Here is a 16,633-nt window from a genome sequence, read left to right as displayed (position 1 = left end):
TCAATGATATGCTCATGGTGGATTTAATTACCTACAGCTTACTGTGTTCTGTATTTGGGGTCAGGGGTTTTACACCTGTTGTCTAAGGTCATAGAACATGCATACTTGTGTTTTCAATGACAGTGCATGACATGGGCAGGGTGGGTGACATAAATGGCATTTAAGTCTTGGTAGGCCATGTAGCACTGCAAAAGTTAGAGAGACAGACAGGGTACAGGGGAACACTATTTTACAAATCTAAATTCATGATGGGAGCTGCATGTATGATGTTATAGGGCTCTGACCCACAGAACTCATGACATTATTCATATAAACCTTGTGTTATGGCGCAGACTTCTTTGCAGATAAATGCTGCTGTTTGGTGCATGCTGTGGACACACACCCAGTCTCAGACTGCCAATAAAGGCAGACACTTGTACAGGTCACATAGGGCTCTTCATGAGTAAGATGCAACACAGTCCATGGTAGTGCTGCATTTTGTTGTAATGTACTGAGATGTGGGTAAGTGGGGTATAACATGCTAACAGCTTACATGTGTATATCCGTATATTTATAAGAAAAGAGGGCAGGAAGAGGAAAGAAAAGTTCTCTCAGGCACATAGTTGCTTTGTATTGTAGGCAAAAGTTAAAAGCGAAAAGTCAGACTTTTTATATGTATGTTATGTTTTTCTTAATACCTGATTTTGCAATGTGGGTTGCAAATAGATAAGTAGTATTTTCCTTAACTAGGATTTAGTTTGATCTAATCAGTAGTAGTGTGTTGGAGTGGGTACTTGCTGTTCTTAAATGCACTTTTACAACCCTGTATGTTCTTTGTGTTTCACTGTTGCAGTCATCACATTGGGTTATCTGCCTGCAGGTAGCCCTCAGTCGGCCTGAATACCAGAGTCTTGGGATTTCTGCATCGGATGCTGTCGCTTCTTCCATGACATCAGGTTGTCAGGGGTATCATGCATCCGACACCATTACATCAGTCTTTCTTGCCGTGTGGTGCCCGAAGCAGAAGCAGTTCACAAGTGCCATTCGGCCACCTCCTGAAATTTTCGTTTTTCGAGTTTCAAACCTGAAGCTTCTAAAAGATAAATACCCCATGTGGGATCCTTTTTTCTTGCTCTAACTGATGTCAGAAAAAAAATAATCATTGTTCTTGCCTGTGGAAAGCAAATACCTCACAGAGATTTTCATTCTTACTGCGTCACCTGTTTAGGCCCAGACCACGACATCCCTCGCTGTCGTTTTGTGCCTTTTTCAATGCCCGTACTATTCGTTGAGCTATTTTTGTCGCTAAATTCTTTTGCTCTTGATTTCCGTATTCCGAAATGGCTTAGATAGGCCATCTGACTACCAATCTTCCGAAAAAATGTAAAGATAAAGACAGAGACAGACCGCATAGGTCCAAAACTGCCGACAACGCTACCGTTAAGCTAGTCACCAGTCCGCCGGTACTCATTGAGGTGCTTTCGCAGCCCCTGATACCCGTTTCTACAGATTCGCAGGCCTCTACTGAGACCCATTTGGAGTCCGGTATGCCGCGAGATGCTTCTTCGACTATGGAACCTGCGGATGTCTCTACCTTGGATGGGTCCGGAGCCGCTGTGCAGGCACCAGCTTCTGAGGGTGTATTCAGGCCTTCCGATTTTCATATTAAACCGACGACTTCATTTCAAACCAAAAATACCGAATTTCTCAGGCCTAGAGTTCGCACTACGCCTAGGAAACCGACGACCAAAATGCATTCTCAGGCCCACATGCCACAAAAACAAATGCTTAGAATGGCTGAAGATACTTTTATTAGGGGAAGTCGGCCTTCCCCCTCAAAAAGACCAAGAACTGATTTTCCTTCGGATTCTTCAGGTCAGGAGTCTGATAACTCAGTGAATTTTTAAACTTGCCTCAGCACAGGCCTCTACCTATCCCTCCTGTTCTGGAAATTGTAAATGATGTCTTCTTGGAATCCAGTCTTAACCCCTGATACTTTGCCTCCAGCTCCCAGGAAACCTGACAGGTACTATAGAGCACCTGACTCCCACAAATTCCTCTTTAAGAATCCTGCTGCGGATCCAGAGACCATTTCCCAGGGACCTAAATGCATTAAGGCTACTACGGCCAAAAATCCTACCCCTTCGGACAGGGATTCTAGGGCTTTAGACAGATGGGCTAAGAAGGTATACACCTCTGCTATTCTTGCCATCAGGGCTTTAAGTTGCCAGTTTCATATGTTAAAGTATCAGCAACATATTATGGAACTAATTAAATGGTGATTCCTGATTGTGCAAAACATAAAGATTTACAAGAGTTAATGCATTCTGCCAACCAAGTTGGTAAACATACTTTGCAATGTGGTTTTGATGCCTTAGAAGCATCTTGCAGGGCTGCTGTCACTGGGTGTGTTCTTAAAAGGCATGCTTGGCTTAAGGAACAAACCTTGCCAGACCATGTCAAAACAAAATTACTAGATGCACCTTTAAATCAAGAGCGTCTAGTTGGCATTAAAGCAGAAGTAGTCCTCAAAAGGATGGAGGAAAAAGCTAAATCTATGCAAACTGTTAAATATTTCTTACAAGTACAGCCACCTAGATTCAGTAGGCATTGACCTTCTAAAAACTGGTCTTTTACAGTCCCTCCTAGACCTTCTCAGTCCAAGCCCAGGGGCAGCAGACCACCAAGACTACAGTCTCAGGGTATGCACAGAAATAAGCAATGGAGTGCTCCCACATCCAAAACAGGGAGTAATAAGCCACCATCCTATGGTAAAATCTCACAATGACTTATCCTTAAACTCTTCCAAACCTTGCCCAAGTACTTGCACCTTTAGGAGGGAAACTTGCCCTGCATGCCAACAACTGGGAGTACATTACCCAGGATATATGGGTCTTAACATTGTTTCCCAGGGATACAGATTCCACTTCCACTCACTCCCAACCCCAAGTGGATGTCCAGACCTCCCCCCAAACCAGTGGGCAGAGGCCGAAAAGCAAGTATTTTATCTTCTCAGTTTCAAGGCTATTAAACCTGTCCCAGCAGAACAAAGGGGACAAGGCTTTTATTCCAGACTGTTTCTGGTACCCAGACAAGAAAATTATTGGCATCGTATCCTGGATCTGTCTATTCTCAACACCTTTCTGGTGGTTCCAAAATTCAGAATGCTTACTTTCCAACAGCTACTTCCTATGCCAGCCAAGGACTCCTGGCTAGCAACCCTAGACTTAAAAGAAGCTTATCAGCACATCCCCATAAGGGAATATTGCAGGGAAATACCTACGTTTCAGAGCAGGCTCTATGCACTATCAGTTCTCTGCACTTCCCTTTGGCTTATCTACTGCGCCCAGGGTATTCACAAAATGCCTAGCTCCAGCCATTGCATATTGCAGGCAGAGAAGGATTCAAATTTACCCATACTTGGACAATTGCCTGATTCAGGCGGACAGCCAAGAATTGCTACTACATCACCTGGCATTTGTAAAGAGGCTTCTAACTTCACTGGGGTACACCATCAATGAAAAGAAATCACAACTGGTACCCAGCCAATGGAAGCAAGCTTGAACACAACTTCCCAGATGGCATTCCTCACTCCAGAAAAACAAATTTATTTGACAAACTACTTCAATTTACTGGCCACCAAAACCCAGCTATCTGCAAGAAAAATACTGCAAGCCCTAGGGTTCATGGCCTTTTGCATTCTACTAATTCCATATGCAAGACTACATATGAGGAAACTTCAGTGGTACTTAAAAAGTCTCTGGTGTCAACATTTTCAGGACCTGGAAACAATGATTCCTATCATTCCTTGCCTAAGGACAGAGTTCCTTTGGTGGGCAGATGCCTGCTACCATAACAAGGGACTCCCTTTCACTCTACCCCCTGCTGCCAAATCCTAACGACAGGCGCATCAGACTATGAATGGGGGGGCTCACATGGCAGGACAGTGCATTCAAGGCAAATGGAGCCCAAAGCAAATGCACCTGCATATCAATCAAAAAGAAATGTTAGCTGTACAGAATGCTCTGACAGCCTTCAAAGGCCTTATTCTTCCAGGACAACTATTGGTAAAGACAGACAACACCACAGTTATGTGGTACATAAACAAGCAGGGGGGAACCCATTCCTACCCACTCTGCAGATTAGCCATGGCTCTGTGGAACACAGCCTTGAGCAACCAAGTGCACCTGCAAACTCAATTCCTGCCAGGCAAACTAAAGTCACTGGCAGATGACTTAAGTAGAAATCTCATGGACCCACACGAGTGGAAACTGGGACCCAAAATATTCAAGCTTTTGAGGAACAGGTGGGGGGCACCAGAGGTGGACCTCTTTGCTTCCCCTCAGAACTATCAATTGAGCAAATATTACACCAGAACTCCCCACAGCCAAGCTTGGAAAGTGGATGCCCTGTCCTTTACCTGGGAAAGTCTCTTAATCTATGCCTTTCCCACTCTGCCCCCCTCTCAAAGGTTCTACTAAAGATCAAACAGGACAAGCCAAGGACAATCCTGATTGCACCAGACTGGCCACGCCAGCAGTGGTACCCTCTTTTGCGCAGCCTGACAGTAGTGCCACCTTGTTACCGGCCTCAGACCCCTTCCCTGCAGTCCCAGCAGGAGGGCCAGATTTTGCACCCTCAGCTACAGACCTTGAACCTAGAAGCTTGGCTTATCCTCTGAACTCATCACCAGCAACCCTCAGTAAGCAGGTGCTGGATGTCATTCTTGAGGCAAGGAGGCCTAATACTAGAAAATCCTATTCAGAAACATGGAAAAGATACTGTTCCTGGAGCCAGTCTCAGGGAATGGACACAACTGTGCCCAGCTTACCTCATACACTAGATTACTTAACAGAAATGCTCCACAAAGGCCTATCCTTCTCTTCAATTAAGATTCATGCCTCTGCCATCTCAGCTCATTATAATACTTAGCCACCCCTCTTCTCTCATCATCTGGTCAAACAGTTCCTGAGAGGAGCCAAATATTTAAGACTCCCCCCAGGAGAGCTCCCACTCCAACCTGGGACCTTAACTTTGTATTGGAAAATCTCACGTTTCCGCCCTTTGAACCTGCTGCTACAGCAGAGTTAAAATTCCTGTCATGGAAAACAGCCTTACTTCTAGCCATCACTTCAGCAAGAAGTGTGTCTGAATTGCAGGCCTTTATGGCCGTGGAACCCTTCATTATCTTCCATGTGGACAGGGTTTCCCTCAGGACTAACCCATCATTTATGCCCAAGGTGGTATCTAGTGTGGCTTTAAACCGATCCATTTATTTGCCAACTTTTTTCCCTAATCCTCAGAATAAAGGGGGGAAAGGATCCTGCACTCCCTGGATGTGCACAGGCAGCTTAGGTTCTATCTGGACAGGACTAAGCCTCTCAGAAAATCTGACCAGCGGCTAGTCAGCTTTGTTGCAGGGGCAGAGGGCAAGGCCATTTTAAAGCAAACCATTTCTAAATGGATAGCGCACTGCATCCATATCTGCTACAAACACCATGGAAAACCTACCCCACAGGGGATTAGAACACATTCCACTAGGGCTACATCAACCTCTACAGCATTTCTCAGGGGAGTCCCTACCAGGGACATCCTGGAAGCTGCAACCTGGAGCTCTGTACACACTTTCACCAAATATTACCACTTACCTATCATTTCTAAATCCAGAGCTGGATTTGCCACAACAGTCTTACAGGGCCTGATTGCCAGACCTAATGCTTCTTAACTACCTCCACCCATCCTCAGCTTTGAGAATCAACCCAAATGTGATGACTGCAACAGTGAAACACGAAGAACATAGTACAGTTGTGTAAACTTATCATAAATGTAGATGGTCAAGTGTATCCACTGTTGCAGTTCTGGTTACCCTCCCTCCTGCCCCCTGACTTCTCTTTACTTCTACCTATCTTTTTTGGTTTGGAATAACTTATGTCATTGGTATTTGCTTTTTGCTGGGGGTGTTCCATACCACGTAATTGCTTCTGATTTGGGGGGCTCCTGACATCTGGGGCAAGAAAAACCAATGTAATGGTGTCGGCTGCATGTTTTATACCCCTGACAACCTAACGTCATGGAAGAAGCAACAGCATCCAACACAGAAATCCCAACACTCTGGTATTCAGGCCGACTGAGGGCTACCTGCAGGCAGATAACCCAAATGTGATGACTGCAACAGTGAATACACTCGAACATCTACATTTATGGTAAGTGTACACAACTGTTCTTTATATTGTTTGTTTGAAACAGCCTGGTTTAAAATTAAACAGTACATATATTTTCCACTCCTACTTCTAAGTGTATAAAAGTTGATATGTTTAACATTGTAAAGTATTTCTGATTTTTTGTTATTGAGGATTGCTTGTCTTTGATGAATAATGACTTGCTGCTTTGGAACACTGTCAGAACATTACAAAATCTGGTACACGTGACGAACCAGTTTCATCTGACAGTTTGGAAATTCCCAATGGACAAGGAGATCGTGTAAGGAGAGGTTTAAATACTTTGGACATCAACGAGTCTTATAATGGGAGTAAAATTAACCTCTCTGATATTACATTTGATTTTTCTTTATACAATATCAACGATGAGGCTATCAGAACAGGAGCTAAACCAAAAAGAGTTTTGCCTGTCAAGACATACTCCACTGTTGCTAGTCGTATTTCACAACAAGACAAAGGTACTGATAAACTTCCCTCTAGTACTTTACATTCAGCTGTACACAAGCATCGGGTTGGTGATGACAACAAATTTAATGAGTTTTTGTTGTTCAATCACGGTGCAGATGATTTTAAAGGGGAAGTTAATAATATTAAAATGGACAATAGGGAGTATGATAATTTGAAGACAATGATTTATTCACTTGGCAAAATGTTGAAAAATATTAACGGTGTAAAAATTGATAACGCTTATTTGTCTAGGAATTTGGAACTTAATATGGTACCTAAGGGCCTTAGATTTTTTAAGTTGCCCTTAGGTCTTGATTTTACTGTTAATATGGAAAATGAGTTTAACAGTTTTTTGATAAATGTGGGTTTGATTTTATGCGTTTATTAATTAAGTATAATGATGAGAAATTAAGTAAACTCATCATTGATGCTGAAAGATTGAATAATAACATTCTCAATGACTTGTTATTCTCCCAATGGGAGAATTTGTACAATAAGCAATATTTGGAAGCTAAAAAATGGGTCTCTAATATTACACAGAGAAAGACAAAAAAATTGAACAGAGATAGTGAGCAATACACTAATAACAAAGCATATATCTGGCCCAATATGCGTAGGAAACATCACATATGCAGCAGATGGATGATGGGAGTCATCCCACCCATCTGGAAGGATATGGTGATACTTTTTCTAATAGCCCAGATGTTTATAAAAGGGATTTTCAGAAGGCAGGAAAACAATATACACAACCTTACAAGAGTGGACATCAGAAATTTATGGGAAAGAGAAGATATTAGTTCCTATTAATCCCCATACTTCACGAGAAGCTTATGACATCACTAATACATACTTAAATGAGATTAAAATTCAGGGGAAAGTACATACTTATAATAATTTTAACATTTTTAATTATACTGACGCGAGTATAGACAATGTACATTTTGATTTATTTACTTAGGGAATGAAATATATCCCAAATCCTAAATTTGATTTAGCAGGTACTATAATTGATTTAAAAAAATTCATCAGGAAAGTTAATTTAGACATTTATTTTAATAATTTAGGTGCACATGAAACTGATAATCACGTTCATGTAGGTAATTCTAGTTTACCTTTTAAGAAAGTCAGTAGGTTCGTTCCACCCAGTCATCCTATTATTGAAACTTTTGAGAATATTATTATTAGGGAAATTCATTATGGGTCAAAAAAATTTAAATTAATTACCTCCACTAACAATTTAACATATGAAGAAGAGAAATTATTATTTGATCTCAGAGACAACATGAACATAAGAGTGATGAAACCTGATAAGGGTGGTGGGGTTGTTCTATATGATAGTACAGAATATATCAAAAAGTTATATGATTTATTGTATTATTCTGGTAATTATACACCCATTTCTATCAATGAGTTGAATATTGCCTACCAAAGAATTGATTCATATATTCAGGAATATTATTTAGAAGGAAGAATAACCAAAGGGACATATGACTTTTTATCAGTGAAATTTCCCAGGTTAGCCACCCTTGTTGGTATTCCTAAGGTTCACAAGGATGTCCATGATCCGCCATTTCGACCTATTGTCTCTGGTAGTAAATCTAAGACCTTCCCCATAGGAAAGTATATTGACTTTAAATTAAAATTTTTATATGAGAAAGTTCCTCATATGGTGAAGGATTCTTGGGTTTTCTTAAGAAATTATCCTATTGATATGAATTTTGATCAAGTAACTTTTCTTACCATTGATGTAATAGATTTATTTTCCTGCATCCCAAAAGAAAAAGGGCTTGAAGCATTCAGTGCCAGCATTTTTAAATATTCTAATCTGGAATGGGATGAAATCACATTATTGGAAGAGATGATGTCCATAGTGTTGGATAATAACTATATTTACTTTGAAGGTGAACATTTTAAGCAAACTAAAGGGGTAGCGATGGGAGCCGCCTGTGCTCCCATCTGTGCCAACCTTGTTATGCTTCATTGGGAGGACTTGATACTCTTCACTTGTGAATATTACAAACATGTGAAATATTATTCCAGATATTTAGATGATATTTATATTTTATGGTATGCAGATAATATGACCCAAGAATCTTTTATCAAATTTTTGAATGAAAGTAGTGAATATTTGAAATTCACTTATGTGCATAACAACACTGGGTTACCTTATTTGGATACGTTGAGCCAATATCAAGCCAATACTCTTACTTCTTCTATATATAGGAAAGAAATGTTTTCCAATAACTATTTACATTACAATAGTTGTCATCCTGAGCACATGAAGAATAATATATTTAAAGGACAGTGTGTACGAGCAGCTCGTATGACATCCAATGACGAGTTATTAATCACTGAATTGGATTATATAAAAGAGTTATTTACACAAAGAGGTTACCCCTTAAATATGATGCAACACACTATTAAATATATTTTACAATTGAGGAGCCATAGATTTCAATCGCTATTGGGAAGGAAGCTTATGTTGGCTACAGACAAGACATATACATCTCAAGAAAAGAATACAACATCAGTTTTGAACGTGGGGGGTATTTCAAAAGTCCTTTGTTTTACAATTCAACTTGGCAGCAGGTTATATAAAGAGATTAATATATGATTTTTGGTATTATATAACTAGAGACACCCAGCTAACCAAAATTATAGGTTCTAAACCACATTTCATATTTAAAATGGGAACTAATATAAAACAAATATTAGAATATAAGCATATAGGTAGTAAGAACAACAAGCTGCCATCGGTTCGCAGCCCGAGATGTGGTACCTGCAAACAATGTAAATATATGTCAGAAGAAATTACAAGACATCTAAATAATGGACACAAAAGCATTGTGTATAAGAAGACTGGGAATTGTAACACCAAGATGGTGATTTACCTGAGTATTTGTCAGTGTTGTGACAGTTTTTATGTGGGAAAAATGGAAAGAAATCTTAGGAAAAGAATTTACGACCACACATACTGTATCAAAATCAAAGACAGCAACAATGCATTATACAGACATATTGAAAGGGAAGGAGATGATCACCATTTCAAATTTATAATACTAGAAGTGATAAATAATGACCCTAGGGGTGGTGATATGAAAAGCTTACTTAGTTATAAGGAAGTATGGTGGCAAATTTTGTTAGATGCCACCACACCCCCAGGTCTAAATGAACTTACCTCTGTTAAACCATTGTTAGCGTTCGCTTAATGAATTTTGTATAGAAAATTGTATATATAAAACATTTTTTATAAAAAAAATTTTTTATATAAAAATTTTTTTTATATAAAAAATGTTTATATACAAAATAATAGAGATTTTATTCAGTAAATAACTAATATACTATTTTAGAACATAGGTTTTATATACGATGTAATGTATTATATGTGTCAGATTTTTTAGATCAAGTTTGTATGGACTGGTGAAACATTTCATTTTTGTGATATTTGTGTGATGTCATTTATTTATTAATTATTATAGGAGCTGATAGGTTTTCTTTTGAAACTTATAATAGTTTTAAATTTGTGAACAATTTGTTCCAAATGCGTTCCAGTCGCTTGCTAGGGCTACAGTCTTTGGCACCAGTAACGGATTTGTTTTGCAGTCACTATCACTTTAAATGAGAGCCTTTTGAATGAACTTTTTTGGCGCCAGAAAAGGCTTAAATTATCTGAATTGTATTAACACAATTAGTTCTGAAGAAGCCCATTTTTTTCTGGGTGAAAGGCTCAACATTTGGATTTTGTTTGTACGTGGATGTTGTTTTTAGTCGTCATTTTAATAAATCAAGTTTATTAGTAACCACTTCGCTCTTTCAGTTTAATATAAGAATTCACTGTTTCAGTTATACATAAGTCATCGTAGTGTAAGAGCATTTATTGATGTACTCGCATGGTGCGTTATTCTGTTGTTTTGCTTTGGAATACTACCTGGGCTTCATGAGTTTTGGAAATTATTGTGACTGAGCTCATCAACAAAGTTTTAAGTTTACTAGTTTTTCTGTTTTTAATTTTTTCCTCAGCACTCATGTTGGTGAGGTTGTAACTTGACAGATTCCTTTGTTTGTTCATTTTTTATACATCTGTGAAGCTTTTTACTGAAGTCTGAGCTTTTCATTACCATTTCTAGCAGAGCTTTTTGAATGGATGGACACAGTCGGTGGCCGTATTTGCACACGATTAAGTATGAAATAGGACCACAGAAAGCAAGTGCACTTGCCTGGCAGTGGAGTGGAGTAGAGTGGAGTTCTGCAGGTGGACCTCCACTGAATGAGTCAACACTGACTGGAGTTCCTAGCATCTCTGTATAGGGGAGGGGGGCACGAGTGGCACCTCATATCCAATGGAGGACTTGGCCTTAGTGTGGAAGTTCACTGAGCACCTTGGGTATCATTGGTGAAGACCAAGGTGGCTATTATCTAACACGTGTAACATGGTATGCAACCTGCCTGACTCATACCTATAACCCCAATGAGTATGGTCATTTTGTTACTACAGGCATGTTGTGACTTCAGCAGAAATATCAGTCTGCACAAGCTGTGTGGCTTAAAGGTTTTGCATTAAACTCTGTTTTACAGCTGTAATGTCAGTGGGGTGTGGGTGTTTGAGAAGAGTGCATTAATACACTTGAGTGTGTTCATGTATTTTTCACAGGTATTTAGGTGTCAGGATACTCCACTATAGATGTTGTCATGAGTACTATCCCAGAACTGTCTGAGCAGGTGATAACTGCCATGTCCTGGTGCAGTGTGTGGTCATGGCGGTATTGTTAGGAACAAGTAATGTGATAGGCATATCAATCACTTCCACCATGTTTAGACACTGCTGCTCTGGCTGTGCAGCCCACCTCACAGTCTGTTCATGCGTAGGAAGCATAGGAGTTGGATGACACATCAGCACCAGGGTGTACCTACTTCCCCTGTGGCAGTTCCCTTGAGCATGGCAGGAGTATAGTGATCAGCATACAGGTGACAGGCAAGGAGATGGGTTGTTACCCACCCAAGCTGAGTGTCTCCATAGCTACCATGCAGCATATGTATCCTCTTCTTCTTCTTCTTCTTTCAGCTGCTCCCGTTAGGGGTCGCCACAGCAGATCAGCTGTTTCCATTTCTTCCTGTCCTCTGCATCTTGCTCTGTCACACCAGCCACCTGCATGTCCTCTCTCACCACATCCATAAACCTTATCTTAGGCCTTCCTCTTTTCCTGTTACCTGGCAGCTTCATCCTTAGCATCTTTTTCCCAATATACTCTGCATCCCTCCTCAGCACGTCCAAACCAACGTAATCTTGCCTGTCTGGCTTTGTCTCCAAACCTTCCAACCTGAGCTGACCCTCTAATATACTTATTACTAATCCTGTCCATCCTCGTCACACCCAGTGCAAATCTTAACATCTTCAACTCTGCCACATCAAGCTCTGACTCCTGCCTTTTTGTCAATGGTACTGTCTCCAACCCGTATAACATAGCTGGTCTCACTACCTTCTTGTAGACCTTCCCTTTCACTCTTACTGGTACTCGTCTGTCACAAATCACTCCTGACACTCTTCTCCACCCACTCCATCCTGCCTGTACTCTCTTCTTCACCTCTCTTCCACACTCACCATTACTCTGAACTGTTGATCCCAAGTACTTAAACTCATTCACCTTCGCCACCTCTACTCTCTGCATCCTCACCATTCCTCTATCCTCCCTCTCATTCACACACACATATTCTGTCTTAGTCCTGCTGACCTTCATTCCTCTTCTCTCTAGAGCATATCTCCACCTCTCCAGGGTCTCCTCCACCTGTTCCCTACTCTCACTACAGTTCACAGTGTCATCTGCAAACATCATAGTCCACGGGGACTCCTGTCTGATCTCGTCCGTCAACCTGTCCATCACCATTGTAAATAAGAAAGGGCTCAGAGCTGATCCTTGATGTAATCCCACCTCCATCTTAAACTCTTCCGTCACTCCCACCGCAGACCTCACTGCTGTCACAGTACCCTCGTACATATCCTGTACCACTCTTTCATACTTCTCTGACACTCCCGACTTCCTCATACAATACCACAACTCCTCTCTAGGCACCCTGTCATATGCTTTCTCTAAACCACAAAGACACAATGCAGCTCCTTCTGACCTTCTCTGTACTTCATCAACACTCTCAGAGCAAACATCGCATCTGTAGTGCTCTTTCCTGGCATGAAACCATACTGCTGATCACTAATCATCACCTCCCTTCTTAACCTAGCTTCCACTACTCTTTCCCATATGTATAAGACTGTCATATAGGAATAGGCAGATGCCACCTCATACATAGTAGGGCTGCCTGTCGTGGTACTTGGTTTGCCTGATGACCTCAGTGGGGGCCTTAGCCTATTTATGCAGAATTTTTGAAAAACCCTGTAGAGTCTGTATGCAGCAGGTGTCCAAATGCAGCCACAAATTGTGGGAATTGCCATTCTCCTAGCCAGTCATCTTCCACTTCTGGTATGGAAGACCACTATGGGAGAATAAGGACATAATCTTGCTCTCTTAACTCCACCACCTCCATGCCTGCAGCCACTACTGAGGGCACTGTGAGACGTCATACATGCAGATGTGGATGGGGTTGAAGAAACCACCTGTAAATTATCACATCATTCATGCTCATAGATACATCATCTCACCTGCTGTGGGACATGCTAATAACAGTCCACAGAGAGGTGGCCCCATAGATGAGGAAATACATAGATGGTACAGAATGACTCCTGTGGGTGCTCTACACCTATCCCTGAGACACTATCACAGTGTAGCATTTTCTGTAGGAGCTCTATCCATTCACATTACACATTACATTACCCATTTGCACCATTTGCCGTGCCTGGGTAATGTACACCAGATACCCCACCCCCCTCCTTCACCAATCTTCATGGCTCACTTCAGTCTCTGCACCAAGACACACCCACACACACACACACACACACACACACACACACACACACACACACACAGCAGTAACCCCACACATGCACACATGTAAAGCCTGTTGCTGACATCTGTCACAGTGGCCCTCCCTACTTATGGATGTGTAATGACAGCTGTGCCCTAGCCTGGTAATGCTTTGTTGCCAGATTAGTCTTTTTTGTAGTATTGTTATGCATCACTGTTGTTTATGTCTAACATGTAGTCGTCAGCCTGTTAGCTAGCGCAACAGTGTAATGGACTTTCTGCCTTACTTTGTCATCCGCTGGGGCCAGCTATTTCACAGGCCCCTTAACAGGCATTTCTCCACTGCTGGCTCCAGGACTTCCTCTTTATGAATGTCTGCACTGTGCTGTATTTGCTTACATACGAACATGTTGTGCAGTATTGAACACAAAACAGATATTTTGCTGCATTTTTCCAGGTCGTAGAGCAAGTCGCCTCTGGAGACATCTACATAATAGATGCAGGCCTTCATCAGTTAGAGCACATGTTCAGCAATGCCTCAAGTCTTTGGCAAGGCAGTGTTATATGCACTATCTGATATGGTTTGTGGGTTTCTTATAGCTATGGCTGCAGGGCATATTCATCATTGTCACAAATAAGATGTCCCAGGGGGAAACTGTACCAAACAAATCACGGATATTAGTCACACATATGCCAGGTGTGAGAGTCATGTGTACAACCTGGTTAGGGTACTGACACACACTGTGTTATACACTGTGCATTATAGACCTTCTGACAGTTGACAGACTTGAATCCCTTATGTTTCAAATGCCAACTTTCCTAGTCACAGAGTGGTTCCTTAATGGGAATGTGGCTACAGTCATCTGCTCCCAGCACCTCAGTGAACAGACAGTTTCTTAAAATATTGTAGTAGTGCTGATTCTCTCCTCCTTAGTGCATGGGAACTGCATGTTTCTCCATACCTTGTAGCTTGGCATCAAGAAACTAGTATAGTATATTTTAGGCAAGTGTTTGAGATACACCCATTGTGTCTCCCCTTTCATTATTGTACGGTTCCCTGTAACCAGTATTCTCAAATCTACACTTTTCTTGGCAACCAGAGAGGATCAATATTCCACTCATCCTGTGAACCTGTATATGAGGGCAGTTTGGGACAGGGCAGTGGTGGGATTGGATGATGCTGTGGTGTGATGGGAATGGCACAAATTTCAGTGGCTACTGGCTCCAAGAATAGCCTCCTGCATTTATATTTGCATTAAATCAGCAGTTTACCATAATGATTTTGAGGTTTCCTTTTCTTAAACCCAGAATTTTACTGCTAACAGTTATTCTGTTGGTCTCACCTAGCTGCGCTATTTTTGTACATTTCTGAATTGCTTTGCTATATTATTTACTCTCATTTGCATTCACCATGACCATTATTATAATAATGTTGCTCATTTCCCCTCATTATGCATTCATTTGCATAGTATATTGACAGTGACATTTCATTGCAAAGCAAGGTCTACCTAAGTGTGTTGCTGAATCATACTCGTGGATGTTCTTCATGGTTTTACCCCCTATCACATTACACTGTTTGTTTCTAAATCCCAAGGATTATGTTTACTTTTTACTAATTTTCTTTGCATTTCTGCTATCACATTTGCCCCCATTCTGTCTCTAAATTGTGTTGTTTTGTTGTCATTGCTGTGTAGCTTGGGGGACTTGTATCAAACGACACACCTAGTTAAATAATAAACAAGGAAAAGTAAAATAAATATTATATTAAGTAGTCTACTTCTCTATAGCCTGCATCAGTGTTGCTATAGTTTTAGCATTAATTTAAACCCCATGTCTACAGTTTTACATCTGAATTACCAGTGACTGTCAGCTGATCACCTTCAGTAATTTTCTAAAATTCTGTTAGCCCATGGCTGTCAGAATACTTTTTCAGACACTGGTAGAAAAGCAGCATAAAGAATGTTGCCATTCCCTTGAAAAGAAAAATAAACATGCCAAAGCTCATGAGTTAAGTCATTGCTTTTAATTACTGGATGGCACTATTAATAAAACAAGAAACGGTTTAAATGGGCCTGTGAGAAGCAATGTGATGTACTAAAATGCTTCTTGTTTTTGTTGTAAAAAATGGAGATCATCATCAGGAGTTCCTAACAATGTTCAGTTTTAGATTCAGAGCCTTAGACACACTGAATGCCCTTTAACTTGTAATTTTTATTATTTGTAGGTGCATTTGTGAATAGTCAAAGCATTGTGGACTTAAAGAACACCTCCAAAAGTGAAGCCAGGATAGGAAAACAACTTCGGAAAATAAAAAATCCCATCGTAAAATCAGACTTTTCTAAATTATAGGTGATACTAATTAACTGCATGTTCACCAAGATTACAAGTTAAGCAAATAACATTGTTTTCCTCAGCAAGCTATTTTGTATATTTGTTTAGTGGACTGTTTCTCTTGTAAAGCAATACCCTGTAGCTTCCAAAGCATTGTCATATGTAATTCTGTAAATATATTTTTTTGTCTTTTATAACAGTTTCATATTGTGATGTGTGTGACACTAGGCTTGCAGGTTTCTAAAATGAAATGTCAGAGTAAACACACTTGATCATATATTTCAGAGCTAATGTGAATTTTGTATACAGAGGCATTCTATTTTTTTATACCATGTATTTTATAAGTCTGTGTAAAAGCACTTTCTTTAGTTTTAGATCAGCAGGTTCATATCAAACCGGTACTTCAATTTCCAGCAGCTGGTAGTAAAATGCCTTTTTTTTATTGCTATTAGAAAATTCAGCAGCTTATTAATCCATGTAAGAGTTATATTTATTTTATTTTTTATTGACATTTGATTAACAATAAAGTCTGACTGGATAGGAAACTATTATGAGCGGTGACTCAGGGAGTAAAGTTTCAAAGTAATACAAAGCATTTTAAGAACAATAAATCTGATGTTGCCATTCTCATTCACTCCTTAACTATTGGGTCTTGGATCCGACCTCAGATCCGACTCGGATGCTTTTCCAGACTTTTGGATCTGACTCTCGAGCTCCTCCCCTTACCCATAATGCAGCTTACTGCTG

At 40.4% G+C, this 16,633-nt stretch overlaps 1 protein-coding gene across 1 annotated transcript in view; it reads left to right on the top strand.

Moving 5' to 3' along the window:
- Positions 1–16,431, top strand: part of LOC122798607 (ubiquitin carboxyl-terminal hydrolase 20-like) — a 1,084,102-nt gene extending 1,067,671 nt beyond the window's left edge. Inside the window, exon 13 of the mRNA XM_044067685.1 lies at positions 15,780–16,431. Within this exon, the coding sequence (XP_043923620.1) occupies positions 15,780–15,904 (125 nt within the window). The 3' untranslated portion in view covers positions 15,905–16,431. The remainder of the gene's footprint in view (positions 1–15,779) is intronic.
- The last annotated feature ends 202 nt before the right edge of the window (positions 16,432–16,633 follow it).

The sequence above is a fragment of the Protopterus annectens genome, chromosome 3.part1 (assembly GCF_019279795.1).
Source record: "Protopterus annectens isolate FY-2018-M chromosome 3.part1, PAN1.0, whole genome shotgun sequence".
NCBI classification, from domain to species: Eukaryota; Metazoa; Chordata; order Ceratodontiformes; family Protopteridae; genus Protopterus; species Protopterus annectens.
Note: the sequence above shows the minus strand (reverse complement) of the source record. Positions and strands in the feature narration are given on the sequence as shown.